This window comes from Notothenia rossii (assembly GCF_949606895.1).
Source record: "Notothenia rossii genome assembly, chromosome: 10".
Lineage (NCBI taxonomy): Eukaryota > Metazoa > Chordata > Actinopteri > Perciformes > Nototheniidae > Notothenia > Notothenia rossii.
In genome coordinates, this window is record NC_136908.1 from 47,050,492 (window position 1) to 47,069,062 (window position 18,571).

At 42.1% G+C, this 18,571-nt stretch overlaps 4 protein-coding genes across 4 annotated transcripts in view; 2 read left to right on the plus strand and 2 right to left on the minus strand.

Annotated features, from left to right (window-relative positions):
* col7a1l (collagen type VII alpha 1-like) overlaps nucleotides 1-2,773 on the plus strand; it is a 59,418-nt gene extending 56,645 nt beyond the window's left edge. Inside the window, exons 93-105 of the mRNA XM_079654789.1 lie at nucleotides 68-124; nucleotides 208-279; nucleotides 460-531; nucleotides 610-645; nucleotides 722-802; nucleotides 882-935; nucleotides 1,034-1,087; nucleotides 1,168-1,230; nucleotides 1,319-1,381; nucleotides 1,488-1,604; nucleotides 2,019-2,096; nucleotides 2,498-2,551; nucleotides 2,657-2,773. Coding sequence (XP_079510915.1) covers nucleotides 68-124; nucleotides 208-279; nucleotides 460-531; nucleotides 610-645; nucleotides 722-802; nucleotides 882-935; nucleotides 1,034-1,087; nucleotides 1,168-1,230; nucleotides 1,319-1,381; nucleotides 1,488-1,604; nucleotides 2,019-2,096; nucleotides 2,498-2,551; nucleotides 2,657-2,737 — 882 coding nt within the window. The 3' untranslated portion in view covers nucleotides 2,738-2,773. The remainder of the gene's footprint in view (nucleotides 1-67; nucleotides 125-207; nucleotides 280-459; nucleotides 532-609; nucleotides 646-721; nucleotides 803-881; nucleotides 936-1,033; nucleotides 1,088-1,167; nucleotides 1,231-1,318; nucleotides 1,382-1,487; nucleotides 1,605-2,018; nucleotides 2,097-2,497; nucleotides 2,552-2,656) is intronic.
* A 424-nt stretch (nucleotides 2,774-3,197) lies between these two features.
* On the plus strand, nucleotides 3,198-6,115 carry mest (mesoderm specific transcript). Its single transcript, XM_079656355.1, has 6 exons — nucleotides 3,198-3,392; nucleotides 3,518-3,588; nucleotides 3,689-3,790; nucleotides 4,121-4,197; nucleotides 4,775-4,838; nucleotides 5,523-6,115. Exons 2-6 carry the CDS (start codon nucleotides 3,572-3,574, stop codon nucleotides 5,638-5,640), a joined length of 378 nt encoding a protein of 125 aa, XP_079512481.1. The 5' UTR covers nucleotides 3,198-3,392; nucleotides 3,518-3,571; the 3' UTR covers nucleotides 5,641-6,115.
* Nucleotides 6,116-6,133: 18 nt separating this feature from the next.
* On the minus strand, nucleotides 6,134-13,507 carry copg2 (COPI coat complex subunit gamma 2). Its single transcript, XM_079656356.1, has 24 exons — nucleotides 13,365-13,507; nucleotides 12,768-12,820; nucleotides 12,403-12,483; nucleotides 12,215-12,286; nucleotides 12,015-12,094; nucleotides 11,778-11,853; nucleotides 11,516-11,608; nucleotides 11,283-11,369; nucleotides 10,976-11,133; nucleotides 10,454-10,587; nucleotides 10,283-10,350; nucleotides 9,851-10,039; nucleotides 9,557-9,652; nucleotides 9,138-9,381; nucleotides 8,875-8,950; nucleotides 8,626-8,729; nucleotides 8,206-8,331; nucleotides 8,060-8,128; nucleotides 7,768-7,949; nucleotides 7,474-7,603; nucleotides 7,294-7,391; nucleotides 7,054-7,192; nucleotides 6,752-6,850; nucleotides 6,134-6,489 (listed from the first exon to the last, which is right to left on the minus strand). The coding sequence occupies exons 1-24, from the start codon at nucleotides 13,399-13,401 to the stop codon at nucleotides 6,359-6,361; spliced, it is 2,622 nt and encodes an 873-aa protein (XP_079512482.1). The 5' UTR covers nucleotides 13,402-13,507; the 3' UTR covers nucleotides 6,134-6,358.
* Nucleotides 13,508-13,698: 191 nt separating this feature from the next.
* ucn3l (urocortin 3, like) lies at nucleotides 13,699-18,567 on the minus strand. Its single transcript, XM_079653771.1, has 2 exons — nucleotides 16,156-18,567; nucleotides 13,699-15,875 (listed from the first exon to the last, which is right to left on the minus strand). The coding sequence occupies exon 2, from the start codon at nucleotides 15,863-15,865 to the stop codon at nucleotides 15,407-15,409; it is 459 nt and encodes a 152-aa protein (XP_079509897.1). The 5' UTR covers nucleotides 15,866-15,875; nucleotides 16,156-18,567; the 3' UTR covers nucleotides 13,699-15,406.
* Between the last annotated feature and the right edge of the window lie 4 nt (nucleotides 18,568-18,571).

An 18,571-nucleotide genomic window follows, 5' to 3' on the forward strand; every position in this document is an offset into this window, starting at 1 on the left:
TTATTACTTCCCCTGCAGTTTTCTAACCCTGCACTACACTCTTTCACAATTTAATATCTTCCTACAGGGGAGTGTACTTCAAATCCAAGGACCCCGTGGATTTAAGGGTTCCAAAGGAGAGGCGGTAATATCCTTTAATATATTTGCCATCAGAATTACTGTTGAAGGAATTCTTAAGAAAAATACTACGATTATTTTCTTTTTCAGGGTGAGCGTGGCCCACCAGGTTTCGATGGAGATAAAGGAGAAAAGGGCGAGGACGGTCCTCCTGGAGTCAAGGTAATAAATCCTGCTGTCAACTATGTAAACAACAATAGTAGTAGATTCAAAATACTGTTATACTGAACACGGTGGTGTCTCTGTTAGACAATGATCAGTCTTCTTCATACTTTTATTTGTCATTAAGGGAACAGCAAAAAAATCCTTATCACGGAAACCATTTGTTTTTGTTTTGGAAAGGGCATAAAGGGTGATGCAGGAACTAAGGGGGCATTGGGACGTTTTGGAGCACGAGGACCAGTAGGCCAGAAGGTAAATAAAGGTTTATTTTCATATTGTTACACCACATTTATCTAAGTTCTGTGTGTAAAGTGATCTTATTTCCCTCAGGGAGATTCAGGAGAGCCTGGAATAAATGGAGAAATGGTAGAGCTACAAAACATTTTTAAGGGCCACATTTGAGTTTTAACACACGCAGTAATACCCATGGTTGTGATTTAAGGGTCTCAATGGGGATTATGGAGTGGATGGGGCCAAGGGGGACAAAGGAGACATAGGACTGTTCGGCCACAAGGGAAATCAGGTACATTGAAAATCAATATTCAACCAATCATGATCCTTTATATTGTATCGTATGAATGTGTGTTTGATTCTTTTCTCAGGGTGATGCAGGAGAACCAGGCTTACCGGGAAACATAGGGGAGAATGGAGAAAAGGTTAAGGCAGATTTTTCTTTTTCACAGTTGTCCCACTCATTGTTTATTTTTTATTTGCCATGTGCCATATTTGCATGTGAAATATATTTTTGTTGCAGGGTTTCAGAGGTCTACCGGGACGCATTGGGAGTCCAGGCCTTGATGGAGAACAGGTTAGTAATGAACTAGCATCTTAGATGAATGCAAAGTTATTCATCATCTTTCAGTAATCTAAATAACTCTGTGTATGAAGGGAGATTTGGGGTTACACGGCACGCCTGGTATACCTGGGCTGAATGGACTCACAGGACGCAAGGTGAACATTCAACGTTGCAAATATTCATCTTTCTTTCCTCCGTAAACGTATACAAACTCTCTGTTCCTATCATGTGACCTCACTTTAGGGTGATAAGGGACAAGGAGGCGTCAATGGTGTTGATGGTAAATCAGGAGTGAAAGGAGATAAGGTCAGTAAATTAACATCACTGCTAACTATCAAGCTAATTTCACCACTGATCATTTGCCGGTTTTATTTTCTCCTGTGTGTGTTAATGATGCTGTTGCTTGCTGAAGGGTGCAGCAGGTTTCCCAGGATTCCCAGGGTTTAAGGGGTCGGAAGGGAAAACAGGAATGGACGGAGATGAGGGAATGCCAGGACACCCCGGACCCCGCGGGGAAACAGGGCGTAGGGTACGGTATTCCTCCGTGTGTTGAGGAAATATGAAATAAATCATTCCATTTTAGACTATTATGTGAACATGGTGACGAGATGAGTGTGATTACAGTCCTCACCATATCTGCGTCTTGTTAGCATGTACTGCAGCAGTGGATACAGTACAGACATGTCTTATACTAAAACACACACACACACACACACAGGCCTATTTTCCGTCTGCAGCTTTCATGATTTCAGCAACAATTAGCAGACTTTCAGTGTTGACAGAGAGTGTGGAAACCTTTAAAGAGGATATTCTGAGGAGTTACCTAATCAGTCTGTCTTTCCTGCCGCTGTGTGTCTACTTGTTAACACAGAGGTTTAGTATGAAATACTCTCCAAACTCACAATGTGGTTTCTCTGGACACACTTTGATTTTTGTCTAACAGGGGGAGAGGGGCAGAAGAGGCAGAGTGAAGACTTGTCAGAGAGGAGCCCCTGGGACAACAGGACTCAGAGGAGAGAGTGTGAGAGTCCTGCATGAACACACACACACACACACACACACACACACACACACACACACACACACACACACACACACACACACACACACACACACACACACACATACACACACACACACACACACACACACACACACACACACACACACACACACACACACACACACACTCACACACTCAAAAACAGAAGTGAAGATATTGACATCTTGGTCTTCTCCTTGCTTCTGTGTTACTAGCTTCTGTTATGTATTTGGTCCACTCAAGAAATGTTTTACTTTTTTTTTGATGACCTGAAGGTCGTGGGATTTTATACTCTCTAGAGTTGTTTTGATCAAATTAAAATATTTTATAAAAATGCTCGATAGAATTTTCAATGTTTTGAAAATGTGTTGTTTCTTTAGGGTACACTGGGCATTGAAGGAGGAAAAGGGGAGAAGGGGGAGCCTGGACTCTCGGTATGTGTTTATCACAATTACACACGTTTAAACATATTTACTGTATATAGAGAGGTAGTCAAATTAGTAACTAAATAAACTAATATTTTCTTTCTTTGTATCAAGGCTGAAAAATTGAAGGAGATAGTCACTCAGGAGGTGGTAGAGAAGTGCGGTAAGATTCAGTTTGTCCCATTATTCACTTAGACATCTTGAACCTTTTCCGTTTGCTTATACATTGAACCGATAGGGAATACAGTACATGTGTGACTCTTGACAGGTCTACATATTGTGTGTGTTTGTGTGTGTGGTGGTTTGTTGCGTTTGTTGAGAGGTCGCGTTAACCGAATATTTTCCTTTTTTTTTGACAATGACGGAAAAATCTGAAAGCAGTCCGTAATTTTGACAGATTAGAACAAACTCGGAACAGCCCCTAACTTTCCGGTGTTATGCCGCGTTATGCATGCCCGCCAAAAAGGAAATGAAACCGTTTCCAAACCTAACTTTGCCGAACAAATCATTGAAATGTCTGTGAGTGCTTTACGCTGTGCGTGCTCCCACCAGGTGCAGTGGGCATGCATAACACGGCCAAACATTTTCTAGATTTAGCTTCCAAATTGCTTTTATCCCTTGATAAAAGCAATTTGGAAGCTAAATCTAGAAAATGTTTGGTAGTTTGTATGTAAGTTGTCGACTTTACTTTTGGTATGACAAAAAGGGCAATTTGAGTTTCATAGTAAAGTAAAAATAATAATGTAACCTAAATCAGTTTGCTATGTGTTGAAAGTCACACTCAGTGCTGAATGTATTATTTCCCTCAGGTTTATTCCCAGAAACACATTACCCACGTTTGCTGCAGAGGGTGAGTCACCTTTGATCCTACCATTCATCTCATGTGGAATTGTGTAATGTAAGATTTGAATGGTAATCTGGTGTGTGGGTTTGGCTCTCAAAGGTTTAACTGAGATATTGTTTTGTCTCTCAAAGCTTCTGAAGGACTCCAGTTTCCTGGCTCCAGTTCTGACGCGTCTCACCAACTATATGCTCTTCCAAAAAGGGTAAGAGAACCAGCGTTTTCTTCCAAATGATGAGATTAAAATCTATGTTGTAACTGCATTAATGTTCTTTTTTTTTTTAATGTTTTCTGTCGTCTGTCAGGATTGGAGACGTGTTCGGGCCGTACACACAGCCCACAGACGCTGAGTTCTGGGATATGTGGACGGGGCTACGCCACAACGACGGCAACTTAGTGTTGGACAGGTGTGTGTGTGTGTGTGTGTGTGTGTGTGTGTGTGTGTGTGTGTGTGTGTGTGTGTGTGTGTGTGTGTGTGTGTGTGTGTGTGTGTGTGTGTGTGTGTGTGTGTGTGTGTGTGTGTGTGTGTGTGTGTGTGTGTGTGTGTGTGTGTGTGTGTGTGTGTGTGTGTGTGTGTGTGTGTGTGTGTGTGTGTGTGTGTGTGTGTGTGTGTGTGTGTGTGTGTGTGTGTGTGTGTGTGTGTGTGTGTGTGTGTGTGTGTGTGTTCTTTGTTTTCTTTGCATTCAAATGAATTGTTTTAGTTGCTGCTAACTCATGTAATCTTCTCCTTCTCCCAGCATTCTGCAATACATCAACCAGAGATTAAAACACAGAGAGCGGTGGGTGGGTGCGCTCACCTCCACCTTCGTCCCATGTGAGTTCAAAGTTGCTCCATGTTGATGAATGAGAGGGTGGGGGTTATAAATGAGAGGGTAGGGGTCATTTTGTGCAGCCAAAACATTTCCTTGAGATGTATTAACTCGGTTGTGCAGAGCCCTGGACGCTAAGCTGCTTAGCATGTGAGAGGAAGCCTCGTAGTCCATCTGTGATCCTGAGCTCAGGGGGGAGGTGTGTGTATGTGGGAGTGTGAGAGTGTGTGTGTGGGTGGGTGTGTGTGTGTGCTGCTGACACAGACCTCATAGTAAATGAGGCTAAAGGCTTTAGCTAGAGTCACTGAGACAATTCTTCTGAATCATTGTAGCAGTGAGTAAATGTGAGATTCAAGTGTCGGGTGATTTAGAAAAAGAATGTGGCGTCCTGCAACATATAAATCCAATCCAATTCATTCTCATTTGTATATCATATAACTCATTAGCTTTTAGACCTCATATCCAGATCTTTTATTTGCTATTCCAATTTGAACTATCTTCTTTGAAGAACTCCATTTTGTATCTCTCCTTCCTCTCAGTGTTCCTCCCTCCATGACCTGTTTCCTCCCTCTTGTGTTTCAGTGCACATGATCTACGGACCCCTGGACCCGGTCAACCCTCATCCCCAGTTCATTCGTCTTTACCAGTGAGTGCCCAACCTTTCATTCTTAATCCGTGTCTGAAAACCTCTTTACAGACACTCCGCTCTCTGCTCATACTTTCTTTTGGAGCTGAACAACAGATAGACGTTATTTAAAAACTTCCCACATATGACAAAATGTGGACATTTATGGGAACATTTTTATGAATCTAATGATTATTAATGAGTTTACATTTAGGTTTTGATCACAAAAATGTTAATGTTTATTCTAATTATTTCAGGGTTTTTTGTAGCTTTTTTGTTGTTATTGGTTGCTCATTCTACTGCCTAGTTTCCAAATATGTTTTTTGGATGGGATTCGAACCAAAAACCTTTAAAACTAAAAGTCAACGACACCAAAGAGGAGAGATAGATGTGAATGTCCTCACATTAAAACTTGTAGTCAGAAATACTCACTATTTTGGTTAAATTACATGTATTCTTTGGATGCAAATAATGAGGCAATACTTATGCACAAACAAATGTTGACATTTGCCTTTTTCTTCATGTTTGGAGCATTTTAGTAGGGAGATTAAAAAAACAAACAGATTTCAGATAAAGCTTGATTTAAACCCTAAATACTGTGGTTTCTGAGTCAGTGTCTAAAACCACTAGACCACCAATGTGTTAAATAGTTGTGTGTTTGTTTCTCTTAATGTCATTCACTGACACACGTGTCCTGTTCTGCAGGAAGCTGGTCCAGAGGTCCACCATCACCATTCTGGACGAACACATCAGTCACTACCCTCAGCTGGAGGATCCCACCGGCTTCCTCAATGCATATTTCAATTTCATTCACTCTTTCTGAAAAGATACTAAATGCAATAACCTGTGATCATGAATGAATTCTCACCCTTAACAAGCTGTTTGGTATTTCCCAATTAATTTCTAAATGGTCACATGTGGTGCTGAGACCTTTTCTGATGATTGCATCCAGGAGTAATGCTTCATCAGATTGAGATGTAATCACCAGTAGTTTACCAGCATCAGTCCCTAAATGTCAATTACTACCAGGAGACATCAAATGTGAGCTATAAATACATTCATTGTACTGAATGATATTCTGGTGATGCCAGAGGTTCATTTATCGACCCTCTTTCAGCACAACAGTGAAAGTTCTGTTGGGTCTGTGATTATTTCACTTTGTGGGAAATGGTCAGTTTGTCCTTTAATTGTATGCATTCTGAATGAATTTTGATATGATTTTCTACATTTCTCCTGATGTCAATGAAAGCCGAAATGTCAACATTTTCTCCAAATAAAACTAGTTTTGTAAAAAGAAATGTTAATGGAACTCGATATACTTTGACAGACAGAATTTATTGAAGATTTGACCGAAGAATGTTCTTATCGCAAACAAAACATGGGGACCAGCATACAGTAAAAGAAACTGAAGAACATTTTAGAAGTAATACAATGTATGTTATCTTCCAGGTCGCATCGTGTCAGCATAATAACATAATATATTTAATCATTAGAGCTGTGGAAAGTGATGACAGTTTGTGGTGCAGAGAGGGGGGCGGGGCTTAGCCCACGGACGCCAGGATGATGTCGACGACCGTCTCGTCACTGCTGCGCACCGTCACCTGCATGGTGACCCCGTCAGCCAGGGCCAGGCGGGCGCGGACCAGCACGTCGTGACCCCCCCGAAACACACCTGAGAAAAGAGGGGAGAGCTGTCAGCGGCCAATCAAATCACACCCGTCAGAACCCAGGATAGTTTCAAAAAACTAAACGTATTTGTGTTCAATAGTGTTAGGTGAGAAAGTGATGAAATAATTATGACGGTATATTATCCTTATTGAGTGATTTGAACTGAATCTTAATTCAGTCTGCCTCTTTAGTAATGGTGTTTGGTTATGAGAAACATAAAGGCTAAATTACAAATGTAAGAAATCAACTCCACATCTAGCACCCACCAGCGAGGAAGAGGACATGCGAGTTCTTATTTTCGGGAACTTTGTCGGAGCGTTCGCATGGCTGCATTCCCAGGAAGCTGATGATGTTACCCACCGCCTCTGCACACGGAAACCAAAAGATGAGTCACTCAACACACTCATCTCCTGCAAACATCTTCAATGACACTGACTAACAAGCAAGGGTGCATATTGTTATGGTTGACACACTGGACTCTAGTCTACAAATGGAATCTCAACTCAAATATGACAATGTCAAATATTCAACGATTGATTTGTTGTACTAAGTGCAGATTCTGACTCACCGTCCAGAGTCCGTACAGACGCCAGGGCGAAAGTCTCTTCTTTCTCAAATTCATCTCCCACTTCCTCCCACGCTGCTCCAAAGTTGGATTTCAAAACCTTCTGAATGTGATCTGCCACCGTCACCTCCAGATCCTCCAGCTGCAGAGGAGCAGGGAAACAAGATGAATAGGATTCACATTGACAAATAAACACCAAATGAAGCTCGTTCTCCTTGTTGGTTTAGTTTTGTGATTGCATACCACGTATTCATCATCATAACCGTCATCGTCGGGCTCTCCTGTGTTGGGGTCGCAGTCTCTGACCAGGTACTTCATAGTACAACTGAAGGTACAAGACACTGAGGAAGAGGGAAACACCTTTAATATTCTTTATCAATCTGCGACTGCTCAAAGAGCCCAAAAACCTCTCCGTGTTCCTACCGGCGGTGGGGTCGTCCTCGGGCAGCCGCACCAGGGTGTAGCAGGACCCCGGCTGACTGTAGGCCAGGTTAGCGGCGGGGGTGTAGTGAATCACCTCGTAGGACTCCGACGGCTCCATCTGCACCATGACCTGACACAGAGACCAACACAACACAATCACAATACTGCGTGGACTCCTCTCTTTTATGTAAGATCACTCAAACGAGTCATTTAAGAACAGCACAATGTATCTAGCCAGATCTCCAGAAACATTCAAGTTAGTTGAACAAAATGTTCATGAAACAAAGCGGGTACCTTTTGCAGGAGCTGGTCGTTCAGCGTGTTTGTGCAGTCGAACTGGAACACCATGTGCCTGGCGAAGGTGTGTTTGACGCAGCGCACCACGTATTCTGTCTCAGCCTCCGTCAGCTGCACCTGCTCCGAGGACTTGAAGAGCGGGCCGAGACCCTGGAACTCTGGGATGGCCGCCAGTTGTTCTGTAAAACAAAACAGAGACAGTTTAAAACAATACTGTGGTTTATGTATAAAGGTGAGTATCAATGTCTAATTTAGAATGTGATGATGGACAGACAGTTATTGATCTTACCTTGATAAATGTCCTGGCGTGATGGGGTCAACTTATCTGGCATTTTGCTGCTGGAAATAGGGGCCATTTCTAGGAAGAAGAAAAAACATAACTTAACTATCTGATTCAGTGATGGCTTCTCATTTGAGGATTAAAAAACCCTGTACCTGTTTTGTGTTCTGTGAGAGGAGTGGTGGCCAGAGGGACACTCTTTATGTCGAAGGGCTTCTCTGAGGGGTCCAGAGTGTACTGGTGGAGAGACTTCTCCAGGCCGGGGATAGAGACCGACAGACCTGAGGGAGAGGGGGACAAAGTCAGCAAAAACCTCTCTAATGTATGGGGATATTCTGACAGGCAGCTAGTATGAACTCTCATCAACACTATCAAGACATTGTGTGTGTGTGTGTGTGTGTGTGTGTGTGTGTGTGTGTGTGTGTGTGTGTGTGTGTGTGTGTGTGTGTGTGTGTGTGTGTGTGTGTGTGTGTGTGTGTGTGTGTGTGTGTGTGTGTGTGTGTGTGTGTGTGTGTGTGTGTGTGTGTGTGTGTGTGTGTGTGTGTGTGTGTGTGTGTGTGTGTGTGTGTGTGTACCATTAAAGATGTATGCAGCGTTCAGAGCCTTCTGCTTTTGCTGCAGCACGTTGTTGTAGAAAGTAGCTCTGTCGCGCACCTCATCATCACTGTCCATCATGCACCTGGGAGAACAAACGTGTTACAGTCAGACATCACAATTCCATTCAAACACAGATGTAGAGGACGGGATTCATTAGATTTAAGAAGTCTATTACCAATACTTTAAAATATTTTTGCTTTGTATTTTCCTCAAATTCAAATAAGTACCTCTGCATGAGAACCAGGACGCTCGGCAGCAGATCATCATTCTGAGCTCCAAATTTAGCCAGAGCGCTGACAGCAGCTGAAGGAAGAAGCAAATGTTTAAACTGGTTATAAAAGACCATAGAAATAAAGTAATCAGTATTCCATAGATGTTATGCAAGTAGCACTGACAGACACATGGATGTTAGAGGTCAGCCACTGCCATTGTAAAAAATGGACATTCCTTAAAATGTTTTCCATTGACCCCCCCACAGTCTCCCCCTCACCTGCACGGACAGCCTCGCTCTCCAGCACCACCCTGTTGAAGATGAAGCGGATGTACTTGGAGGGCTGGGGGGTGCGGGGGCCCTCCTTGCCCAGGAGGTGCAGGATCTTTGTGGCGAGCACCGTGTGTTCGCAGTCCTCGATGAACTCACACAGGTGGGCCAGGCCCGTCTCCTTGCTCTCCGGGTTCTCCTCGATGATGCTGATGATGCAGTCCACGATGGCCCGCTTGTAATCAAAACCCCCCTGCAGAGAGAGAAGGGTCAGGCTTAAACACAACTGAAACACACACTGTAGGACTTCATCAAGTAATATGCAACGCGATACACAATCTGTGGACAAATGGACTACTGATCAACACTTATGTATACTTGCTCTATAGCAAGTGTGAAGGTCAGCAGTCTGCAAATGATCCACTCACATCATCTCTGAGCATGTTGGACAGGAAGTTCATCATGACGCTGTGCTTCCTGGGATACTTCTGGCACAGAGCGCTGATGGCCTGCACAACGACCACCTGGAACAACAAGCATCAGGGCCAGGTTAGGGACAAATACAACAGCAATAACAGGATTCAAAAAAGGCAGGTGAAGAAGAGCATCTCATATAGGAATCGAATGCCTGGCTCTAATTTGTAGAGTATTTGATGGCAAGACTCATTGTCTGTTTGTAGAGAAACACAGGATCGACCTAAGCTAAAACGTGAGTGTCTGACCTTGAACTCGTCAGAGATCTCCGAGACGAACGAGGAGATCTGCTTCATGAGTCGGTCCACGCTGCTCTCACTGCCCGTCTTCAGCAGAGTGGTGATGGCCAGCGTGGCGATGCTGCGGTTGGAGTCGGTGATCAGGTTCTCCAGGTCCAGGTTGCACGCAGTCACAGCTGATGGATGCTTCATGGCCACCTAGTGGACACAGGGAACATGTCAGTGTGTGTCAAAACAGATGGATCATAAAAAAGCACTTTCAGGCATGCTTTATGTATCTGGCTGTGACATCAAAAGGGACCACTCTAACACTGCCTTTTACATAATGCAACTCCTGAATAACTCAGCAATATGACAAACTATATCTGAATTGAAATATCTATGCTTACACATCATGAATAAAAGAAGCCATGTAAAGGAGGATGTTGAGTGAAGCTGTACCTTGTTGAGGGTCCGGACTGCAGCGTACCTCAGGGCTGCTTTAGGAGAGCTGCAGAAGAGCTGCAGCACTGTGGGAAGACATCCACAGTGAGACTCATGAACACACCATTCTGTTCTGACAGCCCTATACAGATAGAACAGAGAGGACTGAGATGTGGGTAAACTCCTGACCTGACACAGCGGGGGCTAGCTCCCGGGCCGTACAGTTGGGCATGTGGACGATGGCAGAGGCCGCCTCGTACACCACCATCTCATTCTTGTTCCTCAGGCAGCTCTCGATGAAGTCAAACAACGGGCTGTCGTGCCTGGAAATAAAAAGGCAGAATTCAGTACTCATTAACCCTGCAGTTTGCATCATGTTGTCCTATGCGACTACTGAGATGTTTGTGTTTGTCTACGAGAGCAAAAGGTTCTTTTTTCTCATCCAAGGGCCCATGATAGGATGGAGAATATACTGGGGACCGCCTTATTTATATCCCAGGGAATTATTTTTACTTTTTTAACACCATATTCTTCATTAAGAAATGACTTAGAAATCATACGTTTAGTTGTGTTGCAGATTTTAAGAGATCAAACATTTGTTAAATATTAGAATGTACTTTATTTTTGACGCCTCTAGGAAATATATAATTATATTGTATATTTTGTAATCTCATGATCATTTAAATGAATGAATTTGATATCTTTTCTCACCCCCCCTCCGTCTCGTCCAGCAGCTTGCTGGCGATCCTGATGAGCATGCAGTGGGCAAAGGGAGACTTGAGGCCGGACTTGGTGAACTTATTGAGCATCTTGGTGACGGCCAGGCGGTCGTTCTTCCTCAGGTGGTACAACAGGCCCAGGGCATGGTACTGGGACAAGAGACACACATACAAGCAACACTTTGAAATGTAACTGTAACAAGTGATATATAATCTGCTCCAACCGAACACACTCACATATTACTCTTCCCTCTACAAACAGATAAGTGTTCAAACTAGCATGAATGTCTCCTACACACCTGGACCATGACGTTGTCACTGGAAGCAGCTTCCTGAGCCTCATTCACCCAGCGCTTCACCACATCGTAGCTCATCTTCACCATGTGCTGCACACACAGAGAGAAAGGACTACATTACCCCAATAATAATAATAATAATAATATGACAAGTGAATCTCAATGTTATGGAACCATAACACATCAGGAGAATCTTTGAATGTGTAAGAGAAATGTAAAACAGTGCCTTGTCTTACCAGTGAGGAGACCAGGGCTGAGCTGGACACACTGGGCACCTTGTCGACAATAGCCTGCTTCATGTATCTCTCAATGGCCTGCAGCATGGTGGTCTGTGGGGAAGACAAGGAACGTTTTAATAAAACAATGCTTCACATCTAAATGATATTCTAAATATGTATATATAATATATACAGGAGCTCTTCTGTATAGCATGATATGACAATGTGAAGCAAGAGATGGGGCAACAGGAGAGGGAAAACAAGCTGAAGCAGCACTCACATCAGTGATCCTGCAGAGGGCTCTGATAGCAGGTCCTCTGTACACATCCTCCTTCCCTGTCATGTCTTTGGTCAGGCTGTAAGATATCACACAAGGAGAAAACATATTTATAACAGAGTTGTTCTCATACGTGATATAGTTTGAGATGCCTTGTCTGTCAACCAGATTAAGTACTGAAGGATAAGAGCTCAATATATCAGTATTTTCACACAGGTCATTTAACGTCATGGTACAAACCTGCTAGTGACAATGATGACATCCTCAGAGATGTTGGCCATCTCTTTGATGGTCAGGTAGCACATCCTCCTCAGGGTTTGCTAAGAGAGAAAGAAAGTATGAACTTATTGAACTTAAACACTACAAACTGATGCTCAAATGGAAAAGAATAAGTAAGTCTCTTAGTATCCAAACTAATAATTGAATGAATGAGATCTTACGTCATTGGACTGGAAGAGCCTGGTCATCGCAAAGAAGGCCTCGGTGGCCTCTGTGGTCCCAAAGTGCTCCCCCTTAATAAAACATAGAAAAGACAAAGAGAGACTTTTGATGTTAAGCTGGGGGGACAAACAAAACTCAATACATGTCAAAAAAGTAAGTGTTCCTTTTAAAAGGAACTACTTTTTACCTGGTTGAGCAGGTATATGATCTTGGTGAGAATGTGGAGGCATCTCCTCGGGTTGATAGGAGTCTCATTGAAGATTCGTGCCTGAGAACACAGAGGACACCTTCATTCATTTCAATGGCAAGGATATTGTTTCTTTGGCTGATGCTTTTTGTCTTATATAAACAGCAGAACACATTTTATTTGATTACTGGTTTGTTTATTATTTTTGCACACAAGTAACATATAAAAACACTGAATCAAAATACAAAGAAAACGCATATAATTCAATAAATAATGTTGGGTAATTCTACACACATTCGGACACAAGCAATAAACAATAGAGGTAGAATTGTACATTTTTAACAAATATTATGAGGGGAGATTACCTCCTGCAACACGGCACTCTTCTCCAGATGTTGGAAAGGGTTGGACCCACTCCCTAAATGTCAGAACAGAACAGTTGGAGAGGTTGTAGTTAAAGCATTGCAGTATTGCACGCCGAGAGGACGCCAGTTTAAGATACATATATTCAATCCAAAATATAATACTAATCAAAGCAATACATGAAGACATATCTCCCTTGGATTAAAGAATCCCTGCAGCATGATTCACTCATCTACATTGTGAACTCATGTTCAGAGATTAAACGTCTAAACAACACATCATAACATCCAGCTGACACTGTCTACACTTCAATGCTAACGCTATATTTCGCTATCTGGTGTTAAAATAGCGCGAACATATTTGAATGCAACTGATAATCGGTTTAAAAGGTACCTTCGATACCTGTTACATACATATAAAATAACATGCAAGCCACGGTTAAACGACATCTTAATACCTCCTGTTAACTTTAGCTAGCCGGCTAGCTGTTCCAGGCTAGCTCTGTTAGCTTCCAACGCGTCAAACCTCTTGTCAGTCCACACACAATTTCCGTTTTACAAACGTTTTCACTATTTACATTAATAACTGTGTGCTCTTACCTGACTCCTCGTCCTTCTTATCAAACTTTTTAATCATGTTGTCGGAATGGAGCAGACGGACGAGATGCTCTCGGTCAGAAGAGAAGCTACTTCCACGTAGCCAAAATGAAAACTCACTTCCGGGTGAAGCGTCCACGTCAACGAAGACAAGCATGAACCATTCTACGTCCTGACCAGCAGAGGGCGCTGCTGACAAACTACATTATACAGGAGAGTGAATGAACCTATAGTTCATACTGGATTTAAACCAAGTCACACATGTTTAGTAAGTAACTCTTTTATTAGATTTGGTGACACAAATATTTAAACATATTCTTTTTTCCAACTGAGAAAAATGCTCCATAGATCATGGAAGAGCCTCCTTACTGCTACATAACATATAAAATGTCTGATATATTTTGCTTGAGTTTTGCTAGATAAATGTGAATTATATTGCACAGTGAAAATAGAACGATATGCCTGCTTGCTAATTCATCCTTGACTTTGAGTAAGGTTTGGGCATGGGAAAGTATAGGAGGACCAAAGAGAACTGAGAGTGGCCCAACATGGGAGCAACGGAGAAATAATAATTTCTCAAAAGAGTAGTCGAAATCATTTAAATGGCCACAAGATGTCGCCATTGCATCCTTGTTTTGAGACTCTTGCCAGAAAGGAGACCATCACCCCATCTATAAAAGCCAAATAGCTGTTGAAGTATTCAGTTCAGTGGAAAAAGAACAATTCTCATCCACTGACAGCGTAATAAGGAATTTATGCTATAGCCTGACTGATACTGATCATTGTATTTGAGACTTCAAATGATAAAGATATTGTGTTTTTGTCTTTGTATTATTATATAATGGCCATACTATGCTGTAGAAACGTACATGATAGGCTTCTGATGTATCAGTCAGTGTCTAATAGCCTTATCAATTGTAAAGGAATAATGATTTCAAGGAATATTCTATGTAGCCTACCCAATTGTTTAAAATGCTGTCTGTACAAAAAATTAAATGTAGTAAATCTCATCTGCTTTATTTGAGGAAAAATAATCCTTTATTTTGCGTATAAAAATAACAGACATCTGATGAAAACTACATTCTCATGCATTTGCATTTTACTGTATGTCATGATCTTGCAGTTGGTTTGTACAGTATTTCAGTGTTTTTCCTGATGATGTTACACAAACCTGGATTCATCATAGGCTCCCATCTGAACTTCAGAACAGCAAACTTCTTAAATAAATCAAACAACAAAGAGAGAAAAACATCATACTATAAAATCTAATGTTATGATTATGCAACAGAGTTACAAAACACACCATATTTCGCTAAGGATGTAATAATTGATACTGAAAACAGCTTTGTTCTTTTTTGTTTAGTTCATGTTTTAAAATGTGATGAGTCCCGGGCAACTGACCATATTAAACATACATTTTACAGACAGAGAAACTAATTTTTTTTTTTAAATTGTATGCAGTCTTGCTTTGCTGCAGCTCATACTCATATCTGTTTCAAGTCTTCTTTTCAGATCTGAAAGGTGAGACCATTTCAAGTGTTTCATTCAAATTTAAAACACATCCATGTTCTCTTAAAACACAATTATCTTGATACAAGTCAAATTACTTCCTTATTGCTTATTGCTACAACAATTATTTTAGAGCATAAGAAACACATGGATTATTCTCACCTTGAATCTTTTTTATAAAACACTCTGTCTCCATTTAAGAGTCAATTTATGAGTAACACTTTGTACATTTGACAGTTTTAAGATATTTATATGCCAATTATTGTCACAATGTAAAGATTTTACATCCAACTATTGGTCATACGTCCCGATGGAGGTTTCCCCATTTGTTTTCATTGGAGTAACAGAAATAAAAAACTTTACAGTTACTCAGTTTTCTTAGATATGCTTCTTTTACCTGCACTGTGAGTGGAAATATAACAATCTTCCAGAGATAAAGAAATCAAAAGCGTACACTTTGAAAGTGAATAATGCATCACATTTGAGTTCAACACTGGTCATGGCAGATAATGTACATCTGAAGTTGTCCAACATGATCACTTTTTCCTGCCAATGTGAGCCAGCATGCGCGCGTTCTCGGCCGCCTTTGCGCGCATGTGTTTGGCCTTGGCGACGTCAAAGAGGACGTTCATGATGTTGGTCGGGACGTCCAGAGACAGGGTCAGCCTGCTCCTTCGGTCGCCTTTGATGCTGTTTCGGAGAAGCTGCTCTCTGAGCTTCGTCCGGCTAACGAAGCGGTAGTTCGTGGGACTTGAAGTCCTTTTTTCCCGGCTGGACTCGGCAGAAGTGGAGGTGGAGGAGGAGAGGTACTCTGCGGACTGCAGAAGGGACCCCCAGCCGTCGACAGGGAGCTCCTCCTCGTCACTCTGGACCCCCACATCCATCTGGTCGTCGCACAGGAGGTTGGAGCGGGTGTGGTAAAGGCGGAGGCAAAGGCTGGAGGTCGGCGTGCACAGGACCGAGAGCAGCAGCAGGGTCTTCAGGGAGGACAGCATGCTGAGTCCTCTGGGACCCCCAAAGGAGAATAGGGAGAGGGAAGAAAACATGTTTACTTTCCCCCCTAACACTTCATCATAAGAATATTTTTTATTTCACGCATTAAGTGTATTCATCTTAAAGTAAGTAACAGCAAACGGAATGAAAATAATGCCGGTCTTATTTAGTTTTAACATTCGAGCGATAGTTCAGATCAAGTTCAGCTTGTGTTTTCATCAAACATATGTTTGAAAACAGATAATGTAATTTAATTGGGTCACAAACAGGTAATAATGTGTGTACAACTTACCACTCGTCTCCTAAGAATGCAGTTAGAGAGGTCACCCAACACTATCCCTGCGAAGAAAACCCAAAGTGGCAGAAATCCTCTGAAGTGAAGTGTGATAAGAAATCCCGATGAAGTGATACTGAGCGGAGGTCAGCAGTGCGCACTGTCCGACCGGCAGCGTGTCATGCTCGTCCATTCCCTCTGCATTCATTTAGTAGGAGCCACCAAACTGCAGCCCTACGCCAGCAACAACGTCATCCCCGTTCACATGTTGGTCTGCTCTCCAGTATCCCATTGGTTGTGATGCAGTGATGTAGTGGTACATTGCAAAAAGTTGTTAAACGTGACCTCCTGTCGGTGAACAAAAGGCATCACGACAACAGAGACAACAAAACACTTGTTTTCTTGTAGCCTGATCCTTTTTCAGTATGTTTACTCCTCATTAAATTCTCGTTTTATGACATAAGATTGCTTGTTGAGGACAAGTGACAATTCCCACTCAGAACGACGGACAGTTCTCATTCAGAACAAGTAAAAGCTCCCACTCAGAACCATGGACAGTTCTCATTCAGGCAACACTTTCTTATATTACATTACATTACATGTCACTTGTTAGACGCTTTTATCCGAAGCGACTTACATACTCAATACTGTGGACAATCCCCACAGGAGCAATTTGGGTCTTGCCCAGGGACACAATGACATGCTGACTGCAGTGGGGTTTGAACCTGTTCAGAACACCAACGCACAACCCACTGCACCACACGCCTCCCATATATTTGCAGTTATTGTAAATTCAGCAAGAATAATTGCATTATTTAATACGTGTATCTGACTATTTTGACAATCAATTAATAGTTTTAAATATGGTTTTCAATGTGTTTTAAATACAACTTTAAGTGTAGACGCAACACACACATGGGAACTACCTAGTGATGTAAATTACATGTCAAAACCAAGTTTGCAGAAGTGAGAGGATCAAAGGGTGTTGGGTCAAACTTTAATGAGCAACTTCATCGTGGGATTAATATGACTGTAAGTCTGCACAGCTGGAGAATGCAGTCTCTGACACACTGTGCTAAACACGTCCTCCCACTCCTGCCTCCACTCAGCAACGGAGCTCTGAAATGGAATGAGTTGCTCCTCTTTAGCTTCAATGGAGAACATCACTTTCATGCTATGCTGGATTATGTTGTTGTTAGTCACTTGAAATGTGACATGTTCAAAGTTCATGCTCAGTTTAGGTCTGGTTTTTAGTCTTAAATTTAACAAATTAAATAATATGAACCAACATACTTCACTTCTTTCTTTGTGGAAATATAGTTGAAATACAGGTTCTTACTATTACAATTTTTTTTGATTTGTGTTCTTTCATTGGTTCCATGGTTTAATGTGGTCCAGGTCCATATCCATTGGTCAAGCCGGCCAGCTAACCAATCAGAGCAGACTGTGCTCTGGTTTCAGACAGAGGGTGAAAAGAGGTGATGCAGCACAGGCAGTATGAGCAAGATAAAGAGCTTTGAACTTTAAAGCATGGAGACATGTCCCAGTAGAGACACACAATGCTAATATGAACCTGAACATGAGAAAATAGGGCCCCTTTAAGCTGCCTTAAGTTATCATTTAGCTTTGCAAACACTAAATGTGAAAGAAAAAACAAACAAACATTTGTTAGACCTTAAGGTTACACACAATGCATTTTGATGTTTCAAATACAACTTCAACGAGCACCTTTTAGGATACTAAACTAAGTTTTGGGGGTTGTAAGAAAAACAGTGACTGATATTATTTCAAGCAATACTAGCTATATTTTAACACTGAGAAAATATATTAAGAATAAGGACAAATGACTTTAAAGCTAAAATATAAGTGTTACATATTTTTTACAGTGTGGCCTCGTCTACACTAGTTGTGTTGGCAGAGGGCGTGGTTCATCGAGGACAGCCTGTCACTGCAGACTGCGTAACTACATCTTACAGATCTACGAAGCCTCTCGGCATGTGGGAGTGCATCGTACAGAGCAGCATCGTGACTAATGGAGGAAGCCTCTGGAGGCTTGTCAGCTAAAGACTCATCTGTATCCATGAACCACATTTTCTGCTTTAAATACTGATTATTGAAGAATGCCTCTAGAAACGTGGCGGTGGAGCTGCAGCATGTTGCACTGAAAACTAAGATTTATTTTCCCAAACATCATCAAATGACACCCTGAGAATCTAGCCTGTGTCGTGCTTCTTCGTGTGTCACATTGCCAGCAAAAAAGCCCTGAATGCGTGCTGCCGTCACTTCAACACCCACGCAGGAATCCCCTGCTCCTGCTGCGCCGCTTCGATGGAAAGTCCCTTCAACAGTCCCTGCATGATCCCCCTCATGTGGCTCCCAGCCTGACCCATAACACCCCCTACCAAAGAAACATATGTAGTGGTGGAGGTAGCAG